Consider the following 23,933-nt stretch of genomic DNA (forward strand, 5'->3'; position numbering starts at 1 on the left):
ACCACAACTACTGAGCCTGTGCGCTAGAGCCCGCGAGCCCCAACTACTCAGCCCATGTGCCCAAACTACTGAAGCCTGCGTGCCTAGAGCCCTTGTTCCACAAGAGAAGCCACCGCAATGAGAAGCCCAAGCACCACAACGAAGAGTAACCCCCGCCGCTGGCCGCAACTAGAGAAAGCCCACGCGCAGCAACGAAGACCCAATGCAGACAAAATAAATAAATAAATTTATTTAGAAATATATATATAGAAATATATATATTTATATATATGTATTTATATATATTATATATATGTTATATATATGTAAATATATATATATTTATATCTACAGGGACTTCCCTGGCAGTCCAGTGGTTAAGACTCCACGATTCCAATGCAGGGGGCGCAGGGTCGATCCCTGGTTGGGGAATAAGATCCCACATGCCACAGCGTGGCCAAAAGATTTTTTCTAATAAATAAATAAATATTAAAAAATAAAATATCTACACAGTGTTCACAACAACCCCACATCAGACTTTTCTTCGGACCCAGCCAGCATAGTTTGGACACTGCTGTGTCTCCCATCCTCTTTCTCCACACTGCAACTTGGGTGTCAGGGGGCAGGCAACTTGCCCTTTAGTTATACGACCTGGTGGAGAGGCTGCACCTTGTCCAGAGGGACTCACCTGAGCTGCATCAGGGACGGGATGGGACTTGGGTTGTACTCTTGGCAAGGGCTGCATACTGCTACAGCAGGCGGCCACGTGGGAAGACTGGGAGAAGCAGCTTCTTATCCCTGTTATGTGTTCTGCTCTTCCCCTCCGAGTCAGCAAGCGGAAAATCCTCAGCCAAGGAACGCCGGTCCCTGATCACTGCATAGGGGAACCTGCCGTACAAACTTGAGTGCTCTTTGTTAATTCCCCAGTATTTCATAGTTTTTGTTGCTATTGTGGAAGATATTTCATTTTTTTTAAATATTTGTTAATTTAGCTGCACCGGGTCTTAGTTGCGGCACTCGGGACCTTTTTTTAGTTGCGGCATGCGGAATCTAGTTCCCTGACCAGGGGTCGAAGCCGGGCCCCCTGCATTGAGAGCATGGAGTCTTAACCACTGGACCGCCAGGGAAGTCCCAAGACATTTCATTTTTGTTACATTATCTGATTGGTTATTGCTGGTTCGGAGAAATGCTCCTTTTTCTAACTTCTTAAGGATAAATGCTTTTGTCTTCTTTAATAAAGAAAAAGTATTTAAGGCGATATAGTCATATATATTTTTCTCTGAAAATATTCAGTGGATATTATATATTTTACACTTTACACTGGGTTCCGTAGGTGTGAGAATGAAGTGTTTTGCTTTTCATTGCTTTATAAATAGTCTGCAATTTTCCAGCTAGTATCATTTTTGATTCAAAGGTTATGTAGATAGCGTTTCGTAAACTCCAATAGTTAAAGAGTTTTGGGAGTCAACTTTTTATTATGTATTTCTATTCTAATTTTGGTAGTTTAAAATGCATACTTTAAAATATTTGTATTCTTTATGTCTAACTGTATAATCAATTTTTGTAAATGTTTCATGGACAGTCCCACTTAAGGAATTTGAGATTTTCCCATCTATCTGTCGAATCATTTACTGATTGAGGGATTCAGTTTCTTCCACGTGCATCATCATGTTTTTATCAAGCAAAACCTGTTCCGATTCTAGGTACCTGTGTATCTAAGTCCCTAGTTCTCCCTGCATTTATAATCGCTTGTCTTTTTTTAGGTAGTTGCCACCCTGGTTAGTTGCACGAACCGACTCTGATCGCGGGGCTCCCGGCGGCTCCTGGCACCTCGCGCGGGTCAAGTATGGATCCACCGAGTCGCTCGTCCTCCCGCGGTCTAGAGCGGCCACACTGGGCTGGGCTGGGCGGGTCCGCGAGCCGGAAGTCGGAGCGGGACTTCCGGGGTCCGCCTAAGGGCCGAGTGGCCTGGGACCCGCGGCCTTGCTCTGTTCCCGGAGCGACTCCCGTAGTTGGCGATTGCCGTGGTGGCGTTTCGGCGTTGCTGACCGCGCTCCCTCGTCACTTCGATGCCGCCGCGGTGGGTGCCGGCCCCGGGAGGCCTAGGCTCGGTGCGCGGGGGTCCGTAAAGGGGCGTGGGCGGGTCACAGCCTTCGAGGGCCCCTCCCGGGAGGGCGTGCGAGGGGCGCCCTGCAGAGGGTGCGCGGCGGAGCCGAGCAACCCCTGACCTGGAGCCGGGCTGCGGGACCGCGTGGCGCGGCTGCTACAGTGCGACGGGCAAGTGTGCGCGAATAGTGTTCTGACGCGCGGGGTTGGGGCGGAGGAAGGGCCTCAGGAATTGGTGCGAACGTCGGAACTGTACGGAGCCGGGTGAGAAATGAATGGGGTTGTCGCTTGGCACCAGGTGTCCTGCCTGGAGGCCCAGTCGGTGGTGGATTCGCCCTCCAGGTGGAGAAGGGGCTCTGGGGATGGGGAGGAATTTATTCTCCCCCAAGGGAGTGGGACTGAGGCTGGGTCATGCCCATCCCGTGGACGCCTGCTATGGACAAGTGGCTGCTGGTCTTCACAGTTGTATCTTTGCTTAGCACCAGGTAGAGCCCTTAGCCAGGAGAATCAGCTTCCAAGCTCACTGGTGGAATCCAATTCCCGAGGTTGCTTTTTCCTTGCTGACTGTTCTTAGCTCTTGGAGGCCCCACTCCTTGCATATGACCCGTGCATCTGAGTCAGCAACGGCTCATATGATTAGGTTGGGTCCACCAAGATAATCCAGGCCCGTAAACTTAATTTCCTCTGCAAAATCTCTTTCGCTGTGTAGTGTAGGTTCTAGGGATAGGATGTGGACATGGGTGAGGAGGAGCAGTCTGCTACCACTGATCAGTCTGTGTCCTCCTGGGCAAGATCCCACAAATACTGAAGTGAGAAAAACAAAATGTAAAATGAGCTTAGTTTTCGGGGCTTCCCTGGTGGCGCAGTGGTTAAGGATCTGCCTGCCAATGCAGGGGACACAGTTTCGAGCCCTGGTCTGGGAAGATCCCACATGCCGCGGAGCAACTAAGCCCGTGCGCCACAACTACTGAGCCTGCGCTCTAGAGCCTGCGAGCCACAACTACTGAAGCCTGGGCGCCTAGAGCCCATGCTCCGCAACGAGAGAAGCCACTGCAGTGAGAATCCCACACACCACAACAAAGAGTTGCCCCCGCTCACTGCAACGAGAGAAAGGGCGCGTGCAGCAACAAAGATCCAACTCAGCCCTAAATAAATAAATAAATAAAAATTTTAAAATGAGCTTAGTTTGGTACAATTTATAATAAAAAGGCAAAGAAAAAACACACGTATTTGTGTAAGCTTAGAGTAATCAGGAAGGACACATTGGAAACTGGGAAGGAGTAGTGTGGCTGGCTGGGAGATGTTTCACCTTAAGTCCTCTTTAACCTTTTGAATTTTGAGCCGTATGACTGTGCCCCTATTCAGAAACAGTGATAATGATTTGAAGATTTTAAAATAAAATGAACTGAATAAATGTTACAAATGATTGACTCTTCCCTTGGAAGAAAGTGAAGGTTCGCCCCTTGGAAGCATCATCTTCTCTGTCTGCTGCTACATGGATGAGTGCCTTGAGTCAGTGCTTTCCCTGCTTTGAATCTTATGCACCATCCCTCTGAGTGCCCACGCCAGGTGAATCTTCCTAAGATGTTTCATTAGTTCTGTCTCCCAATGTAGAAATGTGGCTGATGTCTCACTTTCACCAGGCAGTCAAGACCTCTTATAGTCTGTCCCCCAGCAACTGTCTCTGAGCTCTGTTCACACCTCTGCCCCATCTCACCCTTGCTTTCTTCTACTTTTCCAGCCAGGCATGGCCTAAACCCTCTCTTCTCTGGGCCTGGTTAAATGCCCGCCTGCCCCAGGCTCCACCCCTTCTCTGCTACCTGTGCCCAGAGCACTTGCCCATCTCACTGATGCATTTGCTATTATCTGTCTCCCCACTGAAACCCATGAGGGTGATGGTCACATTGTCCCTGGAATAGACGCTGGCATATAGTGGGTATTTTGGAAACACTGAAAGCATGTGTCCCAAGAGGAGAAATTCAGTCCAAGGGTTGGCAGGCAGTGTCTACAATGGGCTTTTGCCTCATCTTCTCCACCCCTGAAGGGCAGACGGGTCACTGGTACCTGCTCATGGTACAATATGAATAAGGGGCGGAGGGATGTTGCCCCACTCCCAGATGGGCTGCTGGGCAGGGCATGGTGCATTTGCTCAGAGACAGGGTAGTGGGAGGGGTGGAGGAAATCAGTAACTTGGTCCATGTGGGGAACCCATCATGTGTCTGGGTGGGAATGTCCTGTCCCTTGCTCAGAGAGACCACTTAAACCTGGAGATGAGCCCAGGTTTGAGAGTCTTCACGGGATAAATGATGTTGATGCCTCAGGACTGGACAGATTAACCAAGGAAGTTGGTGTAGATACAGAAGTGAACCCTGGAGCACCAACGTGAAGAGGGAGATGAGGAGTCTGGGAGGGAGCCACTGGTGCAGTGGGAGGACAGCCCAGGAGGTTGGGGATGGGAACACCCACTCTGGATGCTGCCAGGGGGACACAACTCAGGGCTGACCAATAGGGTGGCACTGTGATGATTTTGTGCATGTCTGCAGCTCAGGCTACCCCTGGCAGCCCAACCTTTGGAGTTGCTGTTCCCCCGTGAGTGGGTCCAGTGGTCCACCTTCAGGGCATTGTGTCAGGAACAAGCCCACCACAGCAGGCACAGGCTCCATGGGAGCTGCTTTCCTCTTATCAGGGAAAGCTTGGGCCCTTCCAGGTGGTGCCAACAAGGCACTGTGTGCTCACCTTGCTCTGTGGTCAGCATCTCACCATTTCCCACCTGTGGCCCTGGCTTGTGAGTCTGTGTCCTCGTGGCTGGCTCACCCTTCCCTTGGTTCCAAGATCAGGGAATGTGGCACCAATCACCAGGCCTTCCAGAGGTCTCAGGCTGCAGGGGTGAAGGAAGTGACCCCTACCTAGTGGGTGGGTGAACCCCTGGAGTTATCGCCTCTGCACACTCACCTGTGTCCTTGCTGGTCTCCAGGTCCCAGCCATGCCCAGCCTCAGAGTACGCCCTGAAGAGGCAGAAATGGAACCCTCAGTCCCTGGACCATCTCCTTGGACCCCCAGAACACAGGCCTGTGTGAGTGATGCTCCCGCTGTGACCCACCCTGGATCTGCACTTCATGGTCCCCTCTGCTGTGGTGACGCTGAGCCAGAAGCCACCCCCCCTCACCATCAGCAGCCAGGTACTGGGTGTGAGTTCCCCACTGATGCCCTTGTTCTGAGGAGACTTTGTCTACATCACCCTGCACTTACCTCAGGAGGTCTGTGTGTCACCATTAGGGGCAGAGTGCCTTGTGGACTTGAGGGGCCAAGGCTGGAGGTCAAGGGGCCAAGAGAGGAAATTGGCCTGGCACCTGGCTGCCCTGGTGCCCTGAGTGGGACACTGCTTTCCTCACTTGACATAGAGGGGTGTGACATGATGGTCACCAGCTGAGCCCTGCCTAACTTACTCACCAGGCTGGTGGTAGTCCGTGCCCTCAGGTCTCTGCCCTAATCCAAGCCTTGGCCCTGTTCCATTCACACTGCCCAGCTGCTCCCATCCCCGTCAGATACCAGAGAGTCCTTCCTGCACACCACTCACTAACTCACCTCTTCTGTGGACCTCTCAGCAGTGATCAGGATGGTTACTCACTGTTAGCTTTCCTTACTGGGATCTGATGGTGGCTGTTATACAAGAAGACACTCTTAACTACGTGGAACCTTTGTCATACTCAGGACATCTGGGCAGAGTACCCTGTTCAGACCCTGTGTGGCCAGGGAAGGTTGGGCTAAGGGCAGAGATGGCACAAGGCAGTCCTAGGTGTGTTGGAGGGAGGAGATGGATAGAGGATGAAAAACATGACAGAGCCAAAGAAGTGGCCCTGAGGGACAAAGCCTGCTGCCAGATGGCCAGGGGTATACCAGGCAGAGAATGGTGAGTTAGGCCAGGATTCTTGCTCCAGGAAAAAAACAGATTGATGGTAGCTCATGTTTTAAAAACCATTTTGCTATAGAGCAAAATGGTGGAGTAGGCAGCTCCAAACACCCCTTTCTCCATGTAAATTATTTAAAAAAAAAAAAAAAAAACAGGTAGAAGCCATCAGGACCAACTTTGTCAGAAATCTAGAAAACAGGTTTACACAACCAAACAAATGCTGAGTCAAGAAAAAGGCAACTTAACATGGAAAGCTTTACAAACACTCCCTGGTTCAGCAGCATATTGAAAGTGAGCAGCCTGTGTTCCCAGTGTGGGACCTGGTCCCTGGTTCCAGAAGGAGCAGAGCAGAACTTATTCAGAAATTATTTTCTTTGTTCTCACCTGTGTGAGGTTGGATAAAGAATGCAAAGTGTTTGTCCCTGTGTTGCCTAACTCAGAACTTACTCAGCAGAAAAGTGGTGGGCTCAAAAACACTGAAAGGTGAACTAAAATCCCACAGCCACTTGGGACATCAGTTAACAGTACAGTTGACCTCCTAAAGCCTAGGAGGGAAAGTTGGAGAAATGAGGGCATTCAAAAGCACCCTTGTATATCAGGGAATTTAGAAAGCCACGTACCTGCCCAGGATAGGATATATGCTAAGAAAAGACCTATGAAAAACAAAAAAAAAGAAAGAAAGAAAAGGTCTATGAAGATTGTAGCATAACCTGTAGCTGATCTCCAAAATTAATGAAAGCAGGAAGCCACAGCAGAGTAATAGTGTTAGTGTCCCAGGAGAGCCAACCCACAAAGGCTGGGAGAGGTGTATTATTTTTATTTTACTGTTAGTGTTCAAGGAACTCTCCATTCAAACAGTAGCTGTACACAAGCTAAAGAAACAGAGACCTTGGTGACCACACATGACAAGGGATGCAGTCTTTGCAAAAGTAGTTTGGAAAGTGACTAAAAGAACGGATGACTGGAGCCTCCAACAATTAAGAGTAGCAAACCCTGGAGGCAGGAGAGACTGATTTACAGAGTTATCACAGTAAATATTCAAATGTCCAGTTTTTAACAAAAAATCATAAAGAATACAAATAAGCAGGAAAATATGGCTGGCCCATTCAAGGGAAAAAAATTAATTGGCGGAAGTGTCCCTGAAAAAGCACAGATACTTGACAGACTAAATCAGCTGTCTTAAAGGTACTCAAAGATCAGAAACAAACCATGGGCAAAGAGCTAAAAACTATGTATGAACAAAATGAGAAAATCAGTAGAGATAATTGTAAATATACAATTTATATTTTATTTATTATAAAAAGAAACAGAGTGTAAGTCCTAGAGCTGGGACTTCCCTGGTGGTCCAGTGGTTAAGACTCCACGCTTCCACTGCAGGGGGCATGGGTCCAATCCCTGGTCTCCCACATGCCACGTGGTGCAGCCAAAAATTTGAAAAAATGAAGTGCTAGATGTGAGAATTATAATAACTGAAATGAAGAGTTTGCTGGAGGGTTTCAACAGCAGATTTGAGCAGGCAATAGAATCGGTGAACTTGAAGATAGACAATTGAAGTTATCCAGTCTGAGGAACAGGAAGAAAAAAGGTTGAAGAAAAGTGAACAGAGCCTAACAGACTTGTGGGATACCATCAAAGGAACCAACACACATATGGGAGGCCAAGAAAGAAGGGAGAGAGAGAAAGGGGCAGAAAGAATATTTGAATAGTGGCCAAAACATCTTAAATGTCATGAAAGACATGAACCTACACATCCAAAAAGCTCAGCGAACTCTGACTAGGACAAATTCAAAGAGATCCACACCAAGACTCATTATAATCAAATTGTCGAAAGACTGAATCTTGAAGACAGCGAGAGAGAAGCAACCCGTCTTGTGTAAGGGATCCTCAATAAAATTAACAGCCAGTTTCTCATCAGAACCCTTGGAGGTTGGAAAGTAGTGGGATGACATATTTAAACTGCTGGGAGAATGAAACTGCCAACTAAGAATTCTACATCTGGCAAAATTACCTTTCATAGTGAAGGCAAAGTTAAGATATTCTCAGATAAACAAAAGCTGAGGGTGTTTATTACCAATAGACCTGCTCTGTAGGAAGTGTCAGAGGGAGGGACTTCGCTGGTGGCCCAGTGGTTAAGAATCCACCTTCCGGGGCTTCCCTGGTGGCTCAGTGGTTGAGAATCTGCCTGCCAATGCAGGGGACACGGGTTCGAGCCCTGGTCTGGGAAGATCCCACATGCCGCAGAGCAACTAGGCCCGTGAGCCACAACTACTGAGCCTGCGCGTCTGGGGCTTGTGCTCCGCAACAAGAGAGGCCTGTGCACCGCAATGAAGAGTAGCCCCTGCTCACCGCAACTAGAGAAAGCCCACGGACAGAAACGAAGACCCAACACAGCCAAAAATAAATAAATAAATAAATAAATTTTAAAAAAAGAATCCACCTTCCAATGCACAGGATATGTGTTCAATCCCTGGTTGGGGAACTAAGATCCCACATGCCACGGGACAACTAAGCCCACATGCTCTGGAGCCCACGCGCCACAACTAGAGAGCCCACGCACTGCAACTACTGAGTCCACTTGCTCTGGAGCCTGCACACCCCAACTGGAGAGAAGCCCACATGCCACAACGAAAGATCCCATGTGCTGCAACTAAGACCTGATACAGCCAAATAAATAAATATTAAAAAAAAAAAAAGAAGTGTCAGAGGGGTTCTTACATATTAAGATAAAAGGAGGGCTTCCCTGGTGGTGCAGTGGTTGAGAGTCCGCCTACCGATGCAGGGGACACGGGTTCGTGCCCCGGTCTGGGAGGATCCCACATGCCGCGGAGCGGCTGGGCCCGTGAGCCATGGCCACTGAGCCTGCGCATCCGGAGCCTATGCTCCACAACAGGAGAGGCTGCAACAGTGAGAGGCCCATGTACCGCCAAAAAAAAAAAAAAAAAAAAGATATTAGACAGGAACTCAGAGCCATACAAAGAACTAAAGAGGGCTTCCCTGGTGGCGCAGTGGTTGAGAGTCCGCCTGCCGATGCAGGGGACACGAGTTCGTGCCCTGGTCCGGGAAGATCCCACATGCCGCGGAGCGGCTAGGTCCGTGAGCCATGGCCACTGAGCCTGCGCGTCCGGAGCCTGTACTCCGCAACGGGAGAGGCCAAAACAGTGAGAGGCCCGCGTACCACAAAAAAAAAAAAAAAAAAAAAAGAACTAAAGAACTCTGGTAAAATTAACCACATAGGTAAGGGTAAAAGCTAGTATTGTATTTTTGGTTTATAAACCCACTTTTTATTTCCTATATCATTTAAAAGACAAATGCATAAAAATAATCACAAACCTATACTATTGAACATACAGCATATAAAGATACATTTGTGACAGCAACCTCATTAAGGTGGGAACATATCTGTATAGGAGCAGAGTTTTTATATGCTGTTGTGGCTAAGTTGGTAACAGTTCAAACTCAGTGGCTCTATTCTGGGGATTTAATGTACAGCATGGTGACTGTAGTTAATAATGTATACTTGGCAATTGCTAAGAGAGTAGATCTTAAAAGTTCTCACCACACAAACATACACACAAAATAGTAACTATGTGAGGTGATGGATGTGTTGACTAACCCTATGGTGGTCATCATTTTGCATATATACATGTATCAAATCATCCCATTGTACACCTTAAATTTACATGATGTTATATGGCAATTATATTTCAATAAAGCTGGGGGCAGGGGACCAAAAAAGCTGAGGGGGGTGGGAAACCAAACCAGATTGTTTTAGGATGTTAAGATATTAATTATAATCCCCATGATACCACTAACAAAATATCTTTAAAATATACACAAAAGGAATAAAAAAATGGTACACTACAAAAATTAAACTGAGGGACTTCCCTGGTGGCACAGTGGTTATGAATCCGCCTGCCAATGCAGGGGACATGGGTTCGTGCTCCGGTCCGGGAAGATCCCACATGCCGCAGAGCGGCTGGGCCCGTGAGCCATGGCCGCTGAGCCTACACGTCTGGAGCCTGTGCTTTGCAATGGAAGAGGCCACAACAGTGAGAGGCCCGCATACCGCAAACAAAAAAAAAGAAAAAAACTAACAAACATCCAGGACCAAGTGGCTTCACTGGTGAATTCTAACAAACATTTAAAGAAGGATTAACACTAAGTTTTCTCAAACTCCTCCAAACTATAGAAGAGAAAGGAAAGTCAAATAAAGACATCACAGGAAAAGAAAATTATATATTAAGACATTTTATGGCTATATATGCAAAACCCTCAACAAAATGCTAGCAAACTGAATCCAGCAGCACATTAAAATATTATATCCTGTGACCAAGTGAGATGTAACCCAGGAATACAAGAGTGGTTCAACATAAGAACTAATCAGTGTCATTTACTGCATTAATGGAATGAAGGAGAAAAGCTATAATCATCTCAATTGATGCAAAAAAATGTATTTGATAAAACCAAATACATTTTCACGATAAAAACACTGAGGGAACTCAGTACAAGGCAACATCCTCAACATGATAAAGGCATTCATGAAAAACCCATAGCTAACATCATATACATTTGTGAAAGATTAAAAGCTTTTCCCCAAAGATCAGGAAAATATGCCTGCTTTCACCTGTGCTATTCAGTATTGTACTGGAAGTTGTAACCAGAGCAATCAGGCAAGAAAAACAAATAAAAGTCATTCAGATTGGGAAAGAAGAAATAAAACTACCTCTGTTTGCCTAAGGCATGATCCTATATATAGAAAATACCAAAGAATCCATTAAAAAGCTGCTAGAGCTAATAAATGAATTCAGCAAAGTTGCAGGGTACAAGTCAACACACAAAATCAGTTGCGCTTCTGTACACCAACAATGTACAATCTGAAATGGAAATTAAAACAATTCATTTATAATAGCATCAAAAAGAAAAAAATCTACAAATAAATTTAAACAAGTGGGTGAAAGATGTGTTGGCTGAGAACTGCAGATCATCGCCAAAAGAAATTAAAGGATACCTGGGACTTGCCTGGTGATGCAGTGGTTAAGAATCTGCCTGCCAATGCAGGGAACACAGGCTCAAGCCCTGGTCCAGGAAGATCCCACATGCCACGGAGCAGCTAAACCCATGTGCCACAACTGCTGAGCCTGCGCTCTAGAGCCCACGAGCCACGACTACTGAGCCCACATGCCACAACTACTGAAGCCTGCACACCTAGATCCCATGCTCTGCAACAAGAGGAGTCACTGCAATGAGAAGCCCATGCACTGCAACGAAGAGTAGTCCCCGCTCACGAAAACTAGAGAAAGCCCATGCACCGCGACTAGAGAAAGCCCACACACAGCAACAAAAACCCAATGCAGCTGTAAATAAATAAATTTATATATTTAAAAAAAAAAAAGAAAGGATACCTAAATAATTGAAAAGACATGCCATGTCCATGTTTCGGTCTTAATAGTGTTTTGATGTCAGTGCTATCCAGAGCAACCTACAGATTCAATACAATCCCTGTCAAAATTCCAACAGCCTTTTTACAGAAATGGAAAAGTCAGTCCTCAAATTAATATGGAATTCAAGGGGCCCCAAATAACCAAAACAAGCTTGCAAAAGAACAAAGTCAGAGAACTCATTTTTCCCAGTTTCAAAACTTGCTACAAAGCTTCAGTAATCAAAACAGTTTGGTAGTGACGTAGGATAAGCATACAGAACAATGGAATAGAATTGAGAGTCTAGAAGTAAGCCCATACATCTGAGGCCAATTGATTTTCAACCAGTGTGTCAGGACCATTCAGTGAAGAGAGAGAACTCTGTTAAATAAATGATGCTGGGACAAGTGGATTTCCATGTGCAGAAGAGTGAACTTGGCTCCCTACCTCATGCCATATGCAAAAATTAACTCAGAATCATCCAACTACCAAATTCAGGAACTGAAATCATAAAACTGTTAGAAGAAAACATTACATTTTCATAATGTTGAGTTTGGCAGTGGATTCTTAGATACAACACCAAAAGCATGAACAACAAAAGAAAAAGGTAAATTGGACTTCATCAAAATTAAAGACTTCGAGGCATGAAAGGACATTATGAAAAAAGTGAAATGACATCCTACAGAATGTGAGAAGATCTTTGCAAATTGTATATCTGGCAAAGGTCTAGTACCCAGAATATATAAAGGACTCTTACAACTCAACAACAAAAGACAAACAGGCCACTCTTTAAGTGAGCAAGGGACTTGAATAAACATTTCTCCAAAGAAAATATACAAATGACCAACTAGTAAACAAAAAGATGCTCAAATTCATCAGTGATTTGAGAAATGAAGTCAAAACCCGAGTAAGGGGCTTCCCTGGTGGCGCAGTGGTTGAGAGTCCGCCTGCCGATGCAGGGAACACGGGTTCGTGCCCCGATCCGGGAAGATCCCACATGCCGCGGAGTGGCTAGGCCCGTGAGCCATGGACGCTGAGCCTGCATGTCCGGAGTCTGTGCTCCGCAACGGGAGAGGCCGCAACAGTGAGAGGCCCGCATACCGCAAGAAAAAATAAATAAATAACCCGAGTAAGATTACCACTTCACACCCACTAGGATGGCTGTAATAATAAAGTAAATAATTAACAAGTGCTTTCAAGGATTTCGAGATACTGGAACCCTCATACATTGCTGGTGGGAATGTAAAATGGTGCAGCCACCCTGGAATGCAATTTGGCAGTTCCTTGAAAGTTTAAACATAGCATTACCATATGACCCAGCAATTCCACTGCTAGATATATGCGCCAAGAATTCAAGGCAGATACCCAAACAAGTACATGTACATCGTGTTCATAGCACTATTCACAATAGCCAAGAGGTGTAAACAGCCCAGACATCCATCACTGGATGAATGTATAAGCCAAATGTACTTTATCTACACCATGGAATGTTATTCAGTCAAAAAAGGGAGTGAAGCTCCCTCATTTACACCTGCTGCAGTGTGCCTCAAAAGTCACATAATCATATGATTTCATTCATATAAGATGTCAGGAGTAGGTAAATCCATGGAGACAAAATGCAGGTTTGTGGTTACCAGGAGCTGGGGGCCAGGAGCTATGGAGATAAACTAGTGCATAGGGGCTTTGGGGTAATGGAAATGTCTTGGGACAAGATGAAGATGTTGATCACACAACATTGTAAGTGCGCTAAATGCCACTGAATTGCTCATTTCAAACAGTTAATTTTTGTCTGTCAATTTCACCTCAACAAACTATTAAGTAAAATGAAAACAGAGCCCCTGTGGGAGATGGGAGACTAACGGAGCCCCCACCCGAGTCTGTGGTGCCGCTGGGGTCTGTGTGGCAGACGGCAGGGTGAGCACTGGAGAGCCACAGCTCTGCCCCTCAACAGCCACAGCCACATGTGGCGCTCACAAGTGTGGCTTTTTCACAAACATGGAAGCAACTAATCATAAAGGTCTTTAGTGTCGTCTCTCAGGAAGTCTAACAGGTTTGCTGTGTGCTGGAAGGGCTCAGAGTCTTCACCCTTTTCTCCATTTGGTGTCACACTTGTGGGGGCAACACAGACAGTGCAAACAAGTGTATTTGTTTTCAAATCTTTTCCTTCACCATTAAACCCAATTTTTTAAAAAGATTTTTCTTAAGGGAAGCCATATTTCTATGACTTTATATTTCCTTTCAAAAGAGGAACTTTCATTATTTTTCCAATAGTTCTTATGTTGCAGAGGAGAATTGTATCCAGTTTAGCAAATCAAAAATGCCCTCTCATCATCCTCACCTCACTCGCTCTTGTTTCCTGTCTCAGTAAACTTCTTCCAGGTCGACAGTAGCTCTGGCTCAAAAACCAGTTCCTATTGCCACCACTTCCTGAGCACAGTAATGACCTTACCTCAGTCAGGGTTCAGCAAGCCATGGCCTACAGGCCAGATCCAGCTAGCCAGTTGTTTGGGGCCTGCAAGCAAAGAACGGTTGAAGGTTTTTTAAGGATTATAACAAAGCAGACCATATGACAGAGACCGTGCAGCCACAAAGTCCAAGATGGTCCCTCTCTGACCCTTTATGGAAAAGCTCCGTCCCTTCCCCACACGCAACCAGGAGAGGGTGGAGCCCCCCGGATCAGTCATGGGGCGCAGCAGGGGACATAGTGAGCCCTGTGTCATCCCATCCAGACCCTTGTTTCCTCCGGTGACCTCCCTGTCTGTCCTGCAGCCCTCACTGTGCCTCCCCCCACCACCGTCAGTCAGTCCAGCGGCCTGTGGACATTACCACAGGTGCCCAGGGGCTGGGGCTCTGGGAGAAGATGGTAGCCCGCGTGCAGCGAGTGATGACAGGCCTGCATGAGGGTCAGCAGGAAGGCGAAGCACGGTGCCTGCATCTGTGTGCTGGCCGCATGGCCAAGCTCCAAGGAGGGGGTCCTGGCAGAGACTCTATGCAGGGGCTTCCAGCTGGGCCGTGGGTCAGGTGACCAGAATGTGAATTGTCACCACCAGGCACATGGGCATGGTAGGCAAACAGGCTGAGCGTATGGCCAAGCTGGGTCTGCACTGAGATCCAAGCATAACAGAAGCCTCCAGTTGGGGTGGGGGAGACAGACTGCTATTGTGGTGGTAGATTGAAGTTCCAGGTGGGGAGAGGCAGTTGTCTTGAGCTGAGGGGTAGGTCAGAGGGCAGCAGGCCCAAGGAGGCTGGGGGTAGGGAGGGGACAGCCTGGGGACACAGAGCCCTGTTGGGGGCAGTGGTCAGAGAAGTCCTCTCCCGTGAGGTGATTGAGCCAAGACCAGCAGAAGGGAAGGGAAGGAGGGAGCATGAGGACCATCGGGGAGGGCAGACCCCAAGGGGAGCGGGTCCCTCCTGCTCAGGAGAAGCGGGAGCAGCGGGGGAGGTTGTCAAAGTGCTCTTGTCACCAGACTGCTGTGGGCGGGAGGGGAAGGTGGGAGGCCAGGTTAGCTACTCCCCATCCAGGCAGGAGCAAAGGGTGGTTTGGCCTGGATGTCTCAGGTATAACGAGAGAGAGAGATCCAGTAGAGCAGAGTTTCCGTGTCCTTCAGGTGTGAAAAAGGGGGTGCCTCCCAATGTGACAAGCAGCCTTGTGCACGTCTCTGTCACGGAAGGATGGATGCAGCAGCTGAGCCCTGGTACCAGCTAACAAAGTGCAGTCACAGTGCAGGTGCCGAGAGGTACAGGTTGCTTTGGCAAATGGGGCACGGTCGCTGAAGCCTTCTCTGTCAAGTGGGATGGAGTCTGACATTCCAGAGTCATCACCATGCAGTCGGAGCCAGTTCTGCTTCCTTGAAGGGAACGGGCCCTGCACCTTCTGGCCTGGGCCCAGGCCCACACCTGTGAAGCCAGTGGTGGGCTCCCAGAGAATGAGAGCTGGGCCAAGCAGCCAACTCCAGGCTTGTGCATCTGGAACAGGAGGCAGGTAGAATGTCTAGCAATGCAACGTGCAGGGAGCTGTGTTTGCCTTGAACAGGTGGGAGGGTGAGTGCCTGGGTTTGGGACATGCTCTGAGGTAAAGCCAACAGGACCTGCTGATGGCCTGCTGTGGGTCAGGGGAAGGACAGCCAAGGGACTGCCTCGACTCAGGCCAGGATTTTGGGTGGCCTTAGTCGGGAGACTGCAGGTACTTTCCTGAGATGTGGGGTCTGGGGGTCAGGTTAGGGTTGGTTTTCAGTTGCTGTGCAGCCTGGTCCCCTCAGCTCTGCCAGCCCCTCACAGTCCCCTCAAGAGACCTGGGACCACCACCCACCGTGGGTCCCATGCTCCCAGACTTGTCTGTGTTTCCCTGTTTCCTTCCATGTGACTTCTTGTTTGTCATTTCAGATTGGGACCCCAGGACTGAGGGCAAGGAGTTTCTTCAGAAGGAAGAAGCTTCTGAGGATTTGGAATCACAGGCAGAAACATCAGAAAAACACGCCAGTGATGTTTCCCAGATGCCTGAGCTTGGAGAACTCTGTGACGGTGCATTAGAAAGAGACTGGGAGGTCCCTGAGGATGAGAGAGAGGCACAGTCCCCCTGCTGGGAGGGGGACTTCACACCAGTGCAAGTGCTTCTCAGGAGCTCCTCAGGAGAGAAAGAGGTGGACTGTGACAAGGTCAAAAGAGGCTTCAGTCTGAGCCCAAGCCCAGTGGCACGTCAGGGAGCCCCTGCAGAAGAGAGGCCACATCCACACGACACGCATGGCCAGAGCTTCCCACGCAACATGGACCTAATCAGCTGTGAGGGGCTTCACGCAGCCGAAAGCCCGTTCATATGCAACGAGTGTGGGAACACCTTCCAAGGAGGCCCCGATCTTATTCAGCATCAGACAGCGCACACTGGACAGAAGTCCTTCATATGTAATGAGTGTGGAAGGCCCTTTAGCACACATTCAGACCTCCTCAGGCACCGGCTTACCCACCGCGGAGAGAAGCCACACGTGTGTACTGAGTGTGGAAAGGCCTTCAGCCAGAGCTCCAGCCTTAAAAAGCACCAGAAGTCCCATGTGAGCGAGAAGCCCTACGAATGCAGTGAGTGCGGGAAGGCCTTCAGGAGGACCTCCAACCTCATCCAGCATCAAAGAATCCACTCCGGGGAGAAGCCATACGTGTGCAACGCCTGCGGGAAGGCCTTCAGGCGGAGCTCCAACCTTATCAAACACCAGAGGGTCCACACAGGGGAGAAGCCCTTCGAGTGTGACGTGTGTGGGAAGGCCTTCAGCCAGAGCTCACACCTGAGGAAGCACCAGAGGGTCCACACCGGGGAGAGGCCTTATGCATGTAGCGAGTGCGGCAAACCCTTCAGCCGGGTGTCCAACCTCATTAAGCATCACAGGGTCCACACGGGGGAGAAGCCCTACAAGTGCAGTGACTGTGGGAAGACCTTCAGCCAGAGCTCAAGCCTCATCCAGCACCGGAGAATCCACACTGGAGAGAAGCCTCACGTGTGCGGTGTGTGTGGGAAGGCCTTCAGCTACAGCTCAGTGCTCAGAAAGCACCAGATCATCCACACGGGAGAGAAGCCATATGAGTGCAGCATCTGTGGGAAGGCCTTCAGCCACAGCTCTGCACTCATCCAGCACCAGGGTGTGCACACGGGCGACAAGCCCTATGAGTGTCGCGAGTGCGGGAAGACCTTCGGTCGCAGCTCCAACCTCATCCTGCACCAGCGAGTTCACACTGGAGAGAAGCCCTATGAATGTACTGAGTGTGGGAAAACCTTCAGCCAGAGCTCAACTCTCATTCAGCATCAGAGGATCCATAATGGGTTGAAACCCCACGAGTGTAACCAGTGCGGCAAAGCCTTCAACCGGAGCTCAAACCTCATCCACCACCAGAAAGTCCACACTGGAGAGAAGCCCTACGCGTGCATCGAGTGTGGGAAGGGCTTCAGCCAGAGCTCGCACCTCATTCAGCATCAGATCATCCACACCGGCGAGAGGCCCTATCAGTGCAGTGAGTGTGGGAAGTCCTTCAGCCAGCGCTCGGTCCTCATCCAGCACCAGAGGATTCACACTGGGGTGAAGCCCTATGACTGCACAGCTTGTGGGAAAGCCTTCAGCCAGCGGTCAAAGTTGGTCAAGCACCAGCTGGTTCACACCAGGGAGTGAAAAGAAACCGCATGAGGCTCCACCCCGACTCCCCTGGCAATGTCCCAGCCTCTCCCATCCTGAGACTTGAGCTGGGCTCTCTCATTCCCTCCACTCCACAGCCACTGCCCACAGAGGCCATTGTCCACAAACCAGAGACCCTCCTGTGAGACAGGCTCCCCGCGGTGTGAGACAGGCTCCTCCCCCAACTCCCCTGCCGTTGCTCCTACTGCGTGTGACCTCATTTCTTTTCAGTTTGCTTTTCCAGTTTGTTATCAGACTGCCGTATTTGTTAGAAGGGAAAAGATTATAGAGGCTGCATACTTAGGAAGAGAGTTTATTACTGTAACGGAACATAACCAAGGAAGTAGACTGACATTCAGTTTGAGATATGACCACAGCACTTCTTTTGTTTTGTCACTAGTCATAAGAACTGAGTTCGCTGTCAATGGCTGCAGTTGGCATTCTGTTTACATAAAGTCAGGTCAAGAGTGTTTCAGGTCTGGTTGCTGTCACCCTCTCCCAGAGGTGGTGCATACTCATCACCACCAACTCCTCACCCCTCTCCCTCCCATCGCATAATGGGATTCCCCCACTGCCCCCTTTCCTTGGTGCCTGCCTGCAGTCTGAGGTCGTGTGTTCTCACTCTGCTGTGCCTCAGGCCCCCGTGGCCACTCAGGGCTGCAGCACAGTTAAACGTGAGGCTCTTTCCCAAGCTCCAGTCCTGGCCTCACCCACAGAGGTCCATTCTCTCCATGCCCCTCCTGTTCACCCCACAGGCTCCCAGGTCCATCATCAGACATTTATGGGGCACCTAGGTGCTCCTAGGAGGTGGGCCCTGGTCCCATAATCCCCAAGCTGGGGGAACTTGGCCCAGAAGCAACACCTCTACCACCAGGGAGGCCTTGACCTGGGGATGTTACGGGATGGATAGGTTGGGGTGGGGGGCACCTCCTGCATTGCTCCAGGAGAAAGGGTAGCAATGGGCAGGTATCATCAGGTTTGTACTTATGGTGGGAAGGTAAGGTCTTGGCTCCTATGTTATCAAGGAAGTAGAGGCAAGGCCAGCAGTGGCAGATGCGGAGGGAGAGGTGGGAGTTTGGAGAGAACAGTGTGGAAGGGTTGACTTGGATGCACAGGTGTGTCCCGTGGGCTTGGGCAGCATGGGCTGCCCACCCTCACCCCAGAGACCCTGCAAAGCAGCTGGCACTGCTGCCCTGCAGAGGCATCTGTCACACCCTCCCCTCCACCTCAGCCCCTCCCCCAAGGCAACACCCCAGTGGGATGCAGCTTGGACGGCAGTCCTGCCCTGCCACCCTCCAGCTCCCCGCCCCGGTCTCTGCCTGACGAGACCTCGCACTCTCTCACTGTAGGGCAGCTCCTCATCCAGCCTGGATTTGATGACTCCCATTTTCAGTAAGTACGTGCTGGGCACTTGCTCTGTGCCATTCACAGTGGGGATACAGCAGGAAACAAGAAAGACAAAAATGCCTGCCGTCGAGGAGTTTGCATTCCAGCGGGGGAGAGAAAATTGTCTAACAGTTATGATTGGTGTGATGAAAAGTAAAGCAGGAAATGGGGTCTGGGTGTTTTGAGGGTCTCAGTCTTAAATGGGGGCAGAGAAGGCCTCAGTGAGACGTCGTGTGAGCTATGACCTGCAGCAAGTGAGAGAATGACCCAGGAAGGTGGGTTAGGGTTAGGGTTGGCAGCAGCAGGGGGCCTGTGGGCCAGGGGCACAGTGACGAAGAAAGAGCAGACAGGTGGGACTGTAGGCGGGCCCCACAGGCCTGCAGCTTCTACTCTGGGTGGAATGGCAAGATGTAGACGGCTTGGACCTGACGTGCATCTCAGGAGGATTGTCTGCTGTGTGGAGAAGAGGTTGGCGGGGCAAGCGTGTGCCCCTCTCTCTGTCACTGCCTTTTCAGCTCCTTTTCCCCTTCCCCGGCCTCCAAACCGCTAGTGAATCCCGAGGCCGAGGCCCAGGTGAGCAACAGCTGCCACCTCTGGGAGACAAAAGGTCCACAGGAAGGGGCTCCTCTGCTCCCTCAGCCCTGCAGGCGGCTGGGGAGAATTCACCTGATTTTGTGCCGTCTGCAGCCTGAGAAATTTTAATTTTAGGACGTCATGTTTTGAAAGAGGAATGGTCTTGAAAAGCAAATGTCCGTCAACCACCGCCTGTGTCTTCCCTTTTGACTTTCACGGTGTCCTTGGAAGTGTATTCCTTGGGGAGTAAGGGCTGAGTCTGTGAGATCCATAGGTAAAGTCACTGACCTCGGGCCTGGATGCCTCGTTCCCGGGTGGCCAGAGCCTGGCCGCAGCCTCAGGGAGTGGCTCCAAAGGGGTACACATCTGTGCCCCCGGGAGAGTGACAGCCATGATTTCAAACAGAGCTTCCCCAATTTGACTTTTTAAATTTAAAATCAACATCATTCTAGAAAATGCAAATGTTGAAAAGGGGGGAGAAAAGGGAACACTCTTGCACTATACTCCAATAAAAAAATTATTTTTTTAAAAAAGAAAAGAAAAGGGGGAAAGATATCATACATAATTCCACCACTTAACTCATTCTCTAGGGACAGCAGTGCAGGGCTGAGACTTGGTCCGAGCAAGAAGCAGAGACGGGGAGCACAGCCACTGTCCAGAGAGCTACCTGGACTCCAAGCGGGGAGGTGAGCAGTAAGTTTCAGGTGGACAACATACTGATTCACAATTATTAAAGGTTATACTCCATTTATAGTTATTATAAAATATTTGCTGTATTCCTTGTGTTGTACCGTAGATCCTTGGGGCTCATTTTATACCTAATGGTTTGCACCTCTTACTTCCCTACCCCTATACTACTCCTCCCCCCTTCCCTCTCCCCACGGGGAACCACTAGTTTGTTCTTGACGTCTGTGAGTCTGCTTCTGTTTTGTTATGTTCACTGGTTTGTTGTATATTTGTAGATTCCACACATAAGTGATATCATACAGTCTTTGTCTGTGTCTGACTTATTTCACTTAGCACGACGCCCTCCAAGTCCACCCGTGTTGTTGCAAATGGCAAATTTTCACTCTTGTGTATGGCTGAGTCGTATTCCATTGTATATACAGGCCCATTTTTCTGGGGTCTGACTGTTGACAGTGTTTAAGCCTCACCCCTCCTCCCCCGACCCCTGTGCCACACTGATGGGAAAGCCCGGGCGCCCCTCCCTCAGGGCCAGCAGAAGGTTCAGACCACCCAGGCGCCTGCTGGAACGTGGGGGAGGGGGCTCCCCCAGCCCCACCACAACGACAGTAAGCACCCAGGCCAGTCTCTTTTGCCCGTGCTCTCAGACCACTTTGGACCTTCTTGGGAGCCCTGCCCTGCTGACCTCAGTTAGGTAAGTGATAAGCCTTTTCCTGCACTTGGGGTGTGTGTGGCGTCATCAGTCTTCACACCAAACCAAATCTTCAGTGGGGGGTGCCCAGCCACCTCGCCAGGTGACCATGAAAGTTGGGACTGGCATTGTGAGCAGGAAGCCCATGCGGTGACGTCACCCAGGAGTCTCTGCCCTTGCTCCGTTACTAACCGGCCCGCTGGCTGCAGGCCTGCATCACTCAGCCGTGCTGCACGTGTTGCATTGTTGAATCCAGTGGAGCCTCGTAGAGTTAGCGGACCGAAATCAGCAGTTTTCCTCATACTTAATTGGTGTTTAGGGACAAGAGTATGGAATGGGGACCCTCCTTAAAGTGGCCTTGGGTTGTGTGTCGGATCCCAGACCTACCTCTATTTGAGAACAAAGCTGCAACTGACTAGGCTCAGGGGAGAGACTATGCCCCGTGCAAGATACGCATCCATTGGGTGGTGACCCGTGGAAAAGCATAGGTGAGGCTGAGGTCCACACTCCAGGGCAGGAGCTCGCCAGGACCCTTAGATGCTGCCACCGCTGCTGCTTCAGCCAGCATCTGTGTCACAGTGAAACCCTCATGCTCAGCGTTCTAGAGAAAACACTCCCGGCACAGCCAAGGGATTAATTCAAATCCAAATTAAGCCTAGGGTCCTTAACCCATATCAAGCAGCCATTGCCATGGGGAAGCACCTGACCTGATGATACTGACTGAAGTCTCCCTGGAGGAAGAAATTTATCAATGTGAGTGCAATAGAGAGGACCCCCTTGAAGTATATCCAGACCACACACACCCCCAAAAGAGAAATTGTGGACAAAGAAATCCACAATTTGACCCAACTTGACATTCAGAATTTACTAAAAGAACGTACATAACAAAAAGAGAAAAGGCTTTTGCGTCTTTACGACGTGGATGCTGAATTTACACCTGCTGAAACGCACCAGCTGGCAGACCTTCATGGACTTGATACTGGGTGTCAATTTCCAGTTATACCTGGGGAGCCCACCAAGTTTATACAAGGGCCCCTACAATCATAACAGTCAATGAATACAAAATAGAGGACAAATAGGTATGTCTCACCCTAACCATCAGAAGTACTGCCTTGCCTAAATTGGTCATAATCATAGCACCCACTGCCCTAGAGTATTCCATACTGAGCACGGATGCTCTGACCCAACGAGTAATACAAAGTGGCTTGAAACATGGGACCCAGTTAAAATTACTTCATCCAATCAGCAACTGCTAAGTATTTTGCTATTATCGATTTGGCTAATATGTTCTATTCTGAGCCTATTTCAGTAGCCCCTCAGCCACAGTTTGCCTTCACCTCTGAAAGGACACAGTACACCTTTTCTGGGATCCTCATGGGTACCTTGGCAGATGAGGTATCAGCTGCGTGCACCTTTCTTCAGGAGCACAGGTGTGACATTACATTGATGACATTCTCCTCCAAGGAGAGCCATGTGGCATCCATTCATTTGTCATTCACTCAGGACGTAGAAACACAAAGGGCCTCACCAGAAAGGAACACAGTGCAAGGTCCTGCCACCTCTGCTCAGTTCCTGGAAATGATTGGTTAACCAAGGGCAGATCCATCCCTGATACTGTCAAGAAACAGCCACTGACCTTCTCACCAACATCTCTCAGGTCTTCTGGGAGTTCTGGAGGCAACATGTCCCTCATTTACAAATTTTACTTAAGCCCATTTATCCTAGTACTTGCAAATGGGCCCATCTTGAATGGGGCTCCCTCCAACAGAATGTTCTAGAATTTGTGCAACCTCAGGCATGCCCATTAGTGTCCCCACCAAGACTGCTCCATGGAAGGGGCTTCAGCCCCTCCTTCTATGCCTCCTGGAGTCTCCAGACCACTCATGACGGCCCTAAGTTGTCCAAGGGCTTCTTATGCCAGAAACTGCCCTCTTTGCCCCATACAACATGCCATTAGAGCTGCAGTTCTGGCCACTAACTGGGTCCTCCCGAGCCTGTGACCCTCTGTACCCAGGTACTCATTATGCTCTGGGTCATCAGCAGGGCTGCTGAGGCTGCCTTGGTACAGGATGCAGCCAAACCTGGGCCCTCTGGCACACTCCACCTGTAAGAGGGGTGGCCTCACCTGTCCTCAGTCCCTTTCCAGATGCCAGGCTGCTGGAACCCTGCCTACCTGGGGAGCCCCCTGGGATGAACTGGGTGAACAGCAGTGGGAATTCAAAAACTATAGGAACAGAAGTGCCAACCGTCATGGGAGATGGAGTTCAGAGGGGAGCCGCTCCTCATTTCTTAGCCAGGGTGATGCTGATACAGGACCAGACCAGAAGGTCAGCATGATTGACCAAACTTCAGGCAGTTTTCTTAGCACCCAATGGCCTGGCTAACAAACGGCCCATCTGCACATTTTTACAAACTCTTGTGCTATTGCCTAAGAGTTGCGCCCTATGGTGTAAAAACTCCAGGGATCTCTTGCCTCACAGATACCCCCAAATATCAATCAAGGTCACTAGATGTCTCTACCTATGCTCAGGCCACAGTACAAGGCCTCACCAGGATGCCCTCATCCCCTCTGGAGTCCCAGGTTTTACTGAGAATGGCCGAGGCCCTCGTCTCACTTCTCTTAAAGAAGGCATGCCCCCTACCAGCCTCAGGCTGCACAAGCTCTGATTCAATTGAGTGAAACACGGTGTGTCTCTGTCATCAAACAACAGGGTGAGTTGTGACTAGCAGTTTGGCTCCGTTGTTTGATGTTTGCTGACAGCTTTGAGACCTCATCCTCCTTATTCTGTGCCCACATCTGGTCAAGCTGAAAAGAGAGCCAGGTGCTCTGTCCTCTGATGCCAGCAGGGGACTGAAAGCACGCAGGCCTTCACCTATGCTTGGGGACCCTCCCACCAGCCACATCTGCTCACCTCAGTAAAGACCTAGGCCGGTGACCTTTCTTGCTCTCTCAGACCATCTCAGACCTGTTTGAGAGGCCTTCCCCACTCTCCTCAGAGACCTCCATTATGTAAGTAGTAAATCTTTTCGTGCCT

At 49.5% G+C, this 23,933-nt stretch overlaps 1 protein-coding gene across 2 annotated transcripts; it reads left to right on the forward strand.

Moving 5' to 3' along the window:
• The first annotated feature begins 1,914 nt into the window (after positions 1 to 1,914).
• Positions 1,915 to 18,034, forward strand: ZNF16 (zinc finger protein 16). Of its 2 annotated transcripts, none has more exons than XM_067712444.1 (3): positions 1,915 to 2,059; positions 5,060 to 5,264; positions 15,796 to 18,034. In XM_067712444.1, the coding sequence occupies exons 2-3, from the start codon at positions 5,069 to 5,071 to the stop codon at positions 17,559 to 17,561; spliced, it is 1,962 nt and encodes a 653-aa protein (XP_067568545.1). In that variant the 5' UTR covers positions 1,915 to 2,059; positions 5,060 to 5,068; the 3' UTR covers positions 17,562 to 18,034. The 2 variants fall into 2 exon arrangements, with proteins under 2 accessions (XP_067568545.1, XP_067568547.1); XM_067712446.1 differs by having other exon boundaries at positions 5,060 to 5,158.
• Positions 18,035 to 23,933: the final 5,899 nt, after the last annotated feature.

The sequence above is a fragment of the Pseudorca crassidens genome, chromosome 17 (genome assembly GCF_039906515.1).
Source record: "Pseudorca crassidens isolate mPseCra1 chromosome 17, mPseCra1.hap1, whole genome shotgun sequence".
NCBI lineage: Eukaryota > Metazoa > Chordata > Mammalia > Artiodactyla > Delphinidae > Pseudorca > Pseudorca crassidens.

Bases quoted from the DNA above. Each gene is read 5' to 3' on its own strand.
- ZNF16 (XM_067712444.1), top strand. From the start codon at position 5,069: ATGCCCAGCCTCAGAGTACGCCCTGAAGAGGCAGAAATGGAACCCTCA. The intron at 5,265-15,795 runs GTACTGGGTGTG...TTGTCATTTCAG, and splicing joins CCCTCACCATCAGCAGCCAG to ATTGGGACCCCAGGACTGAG.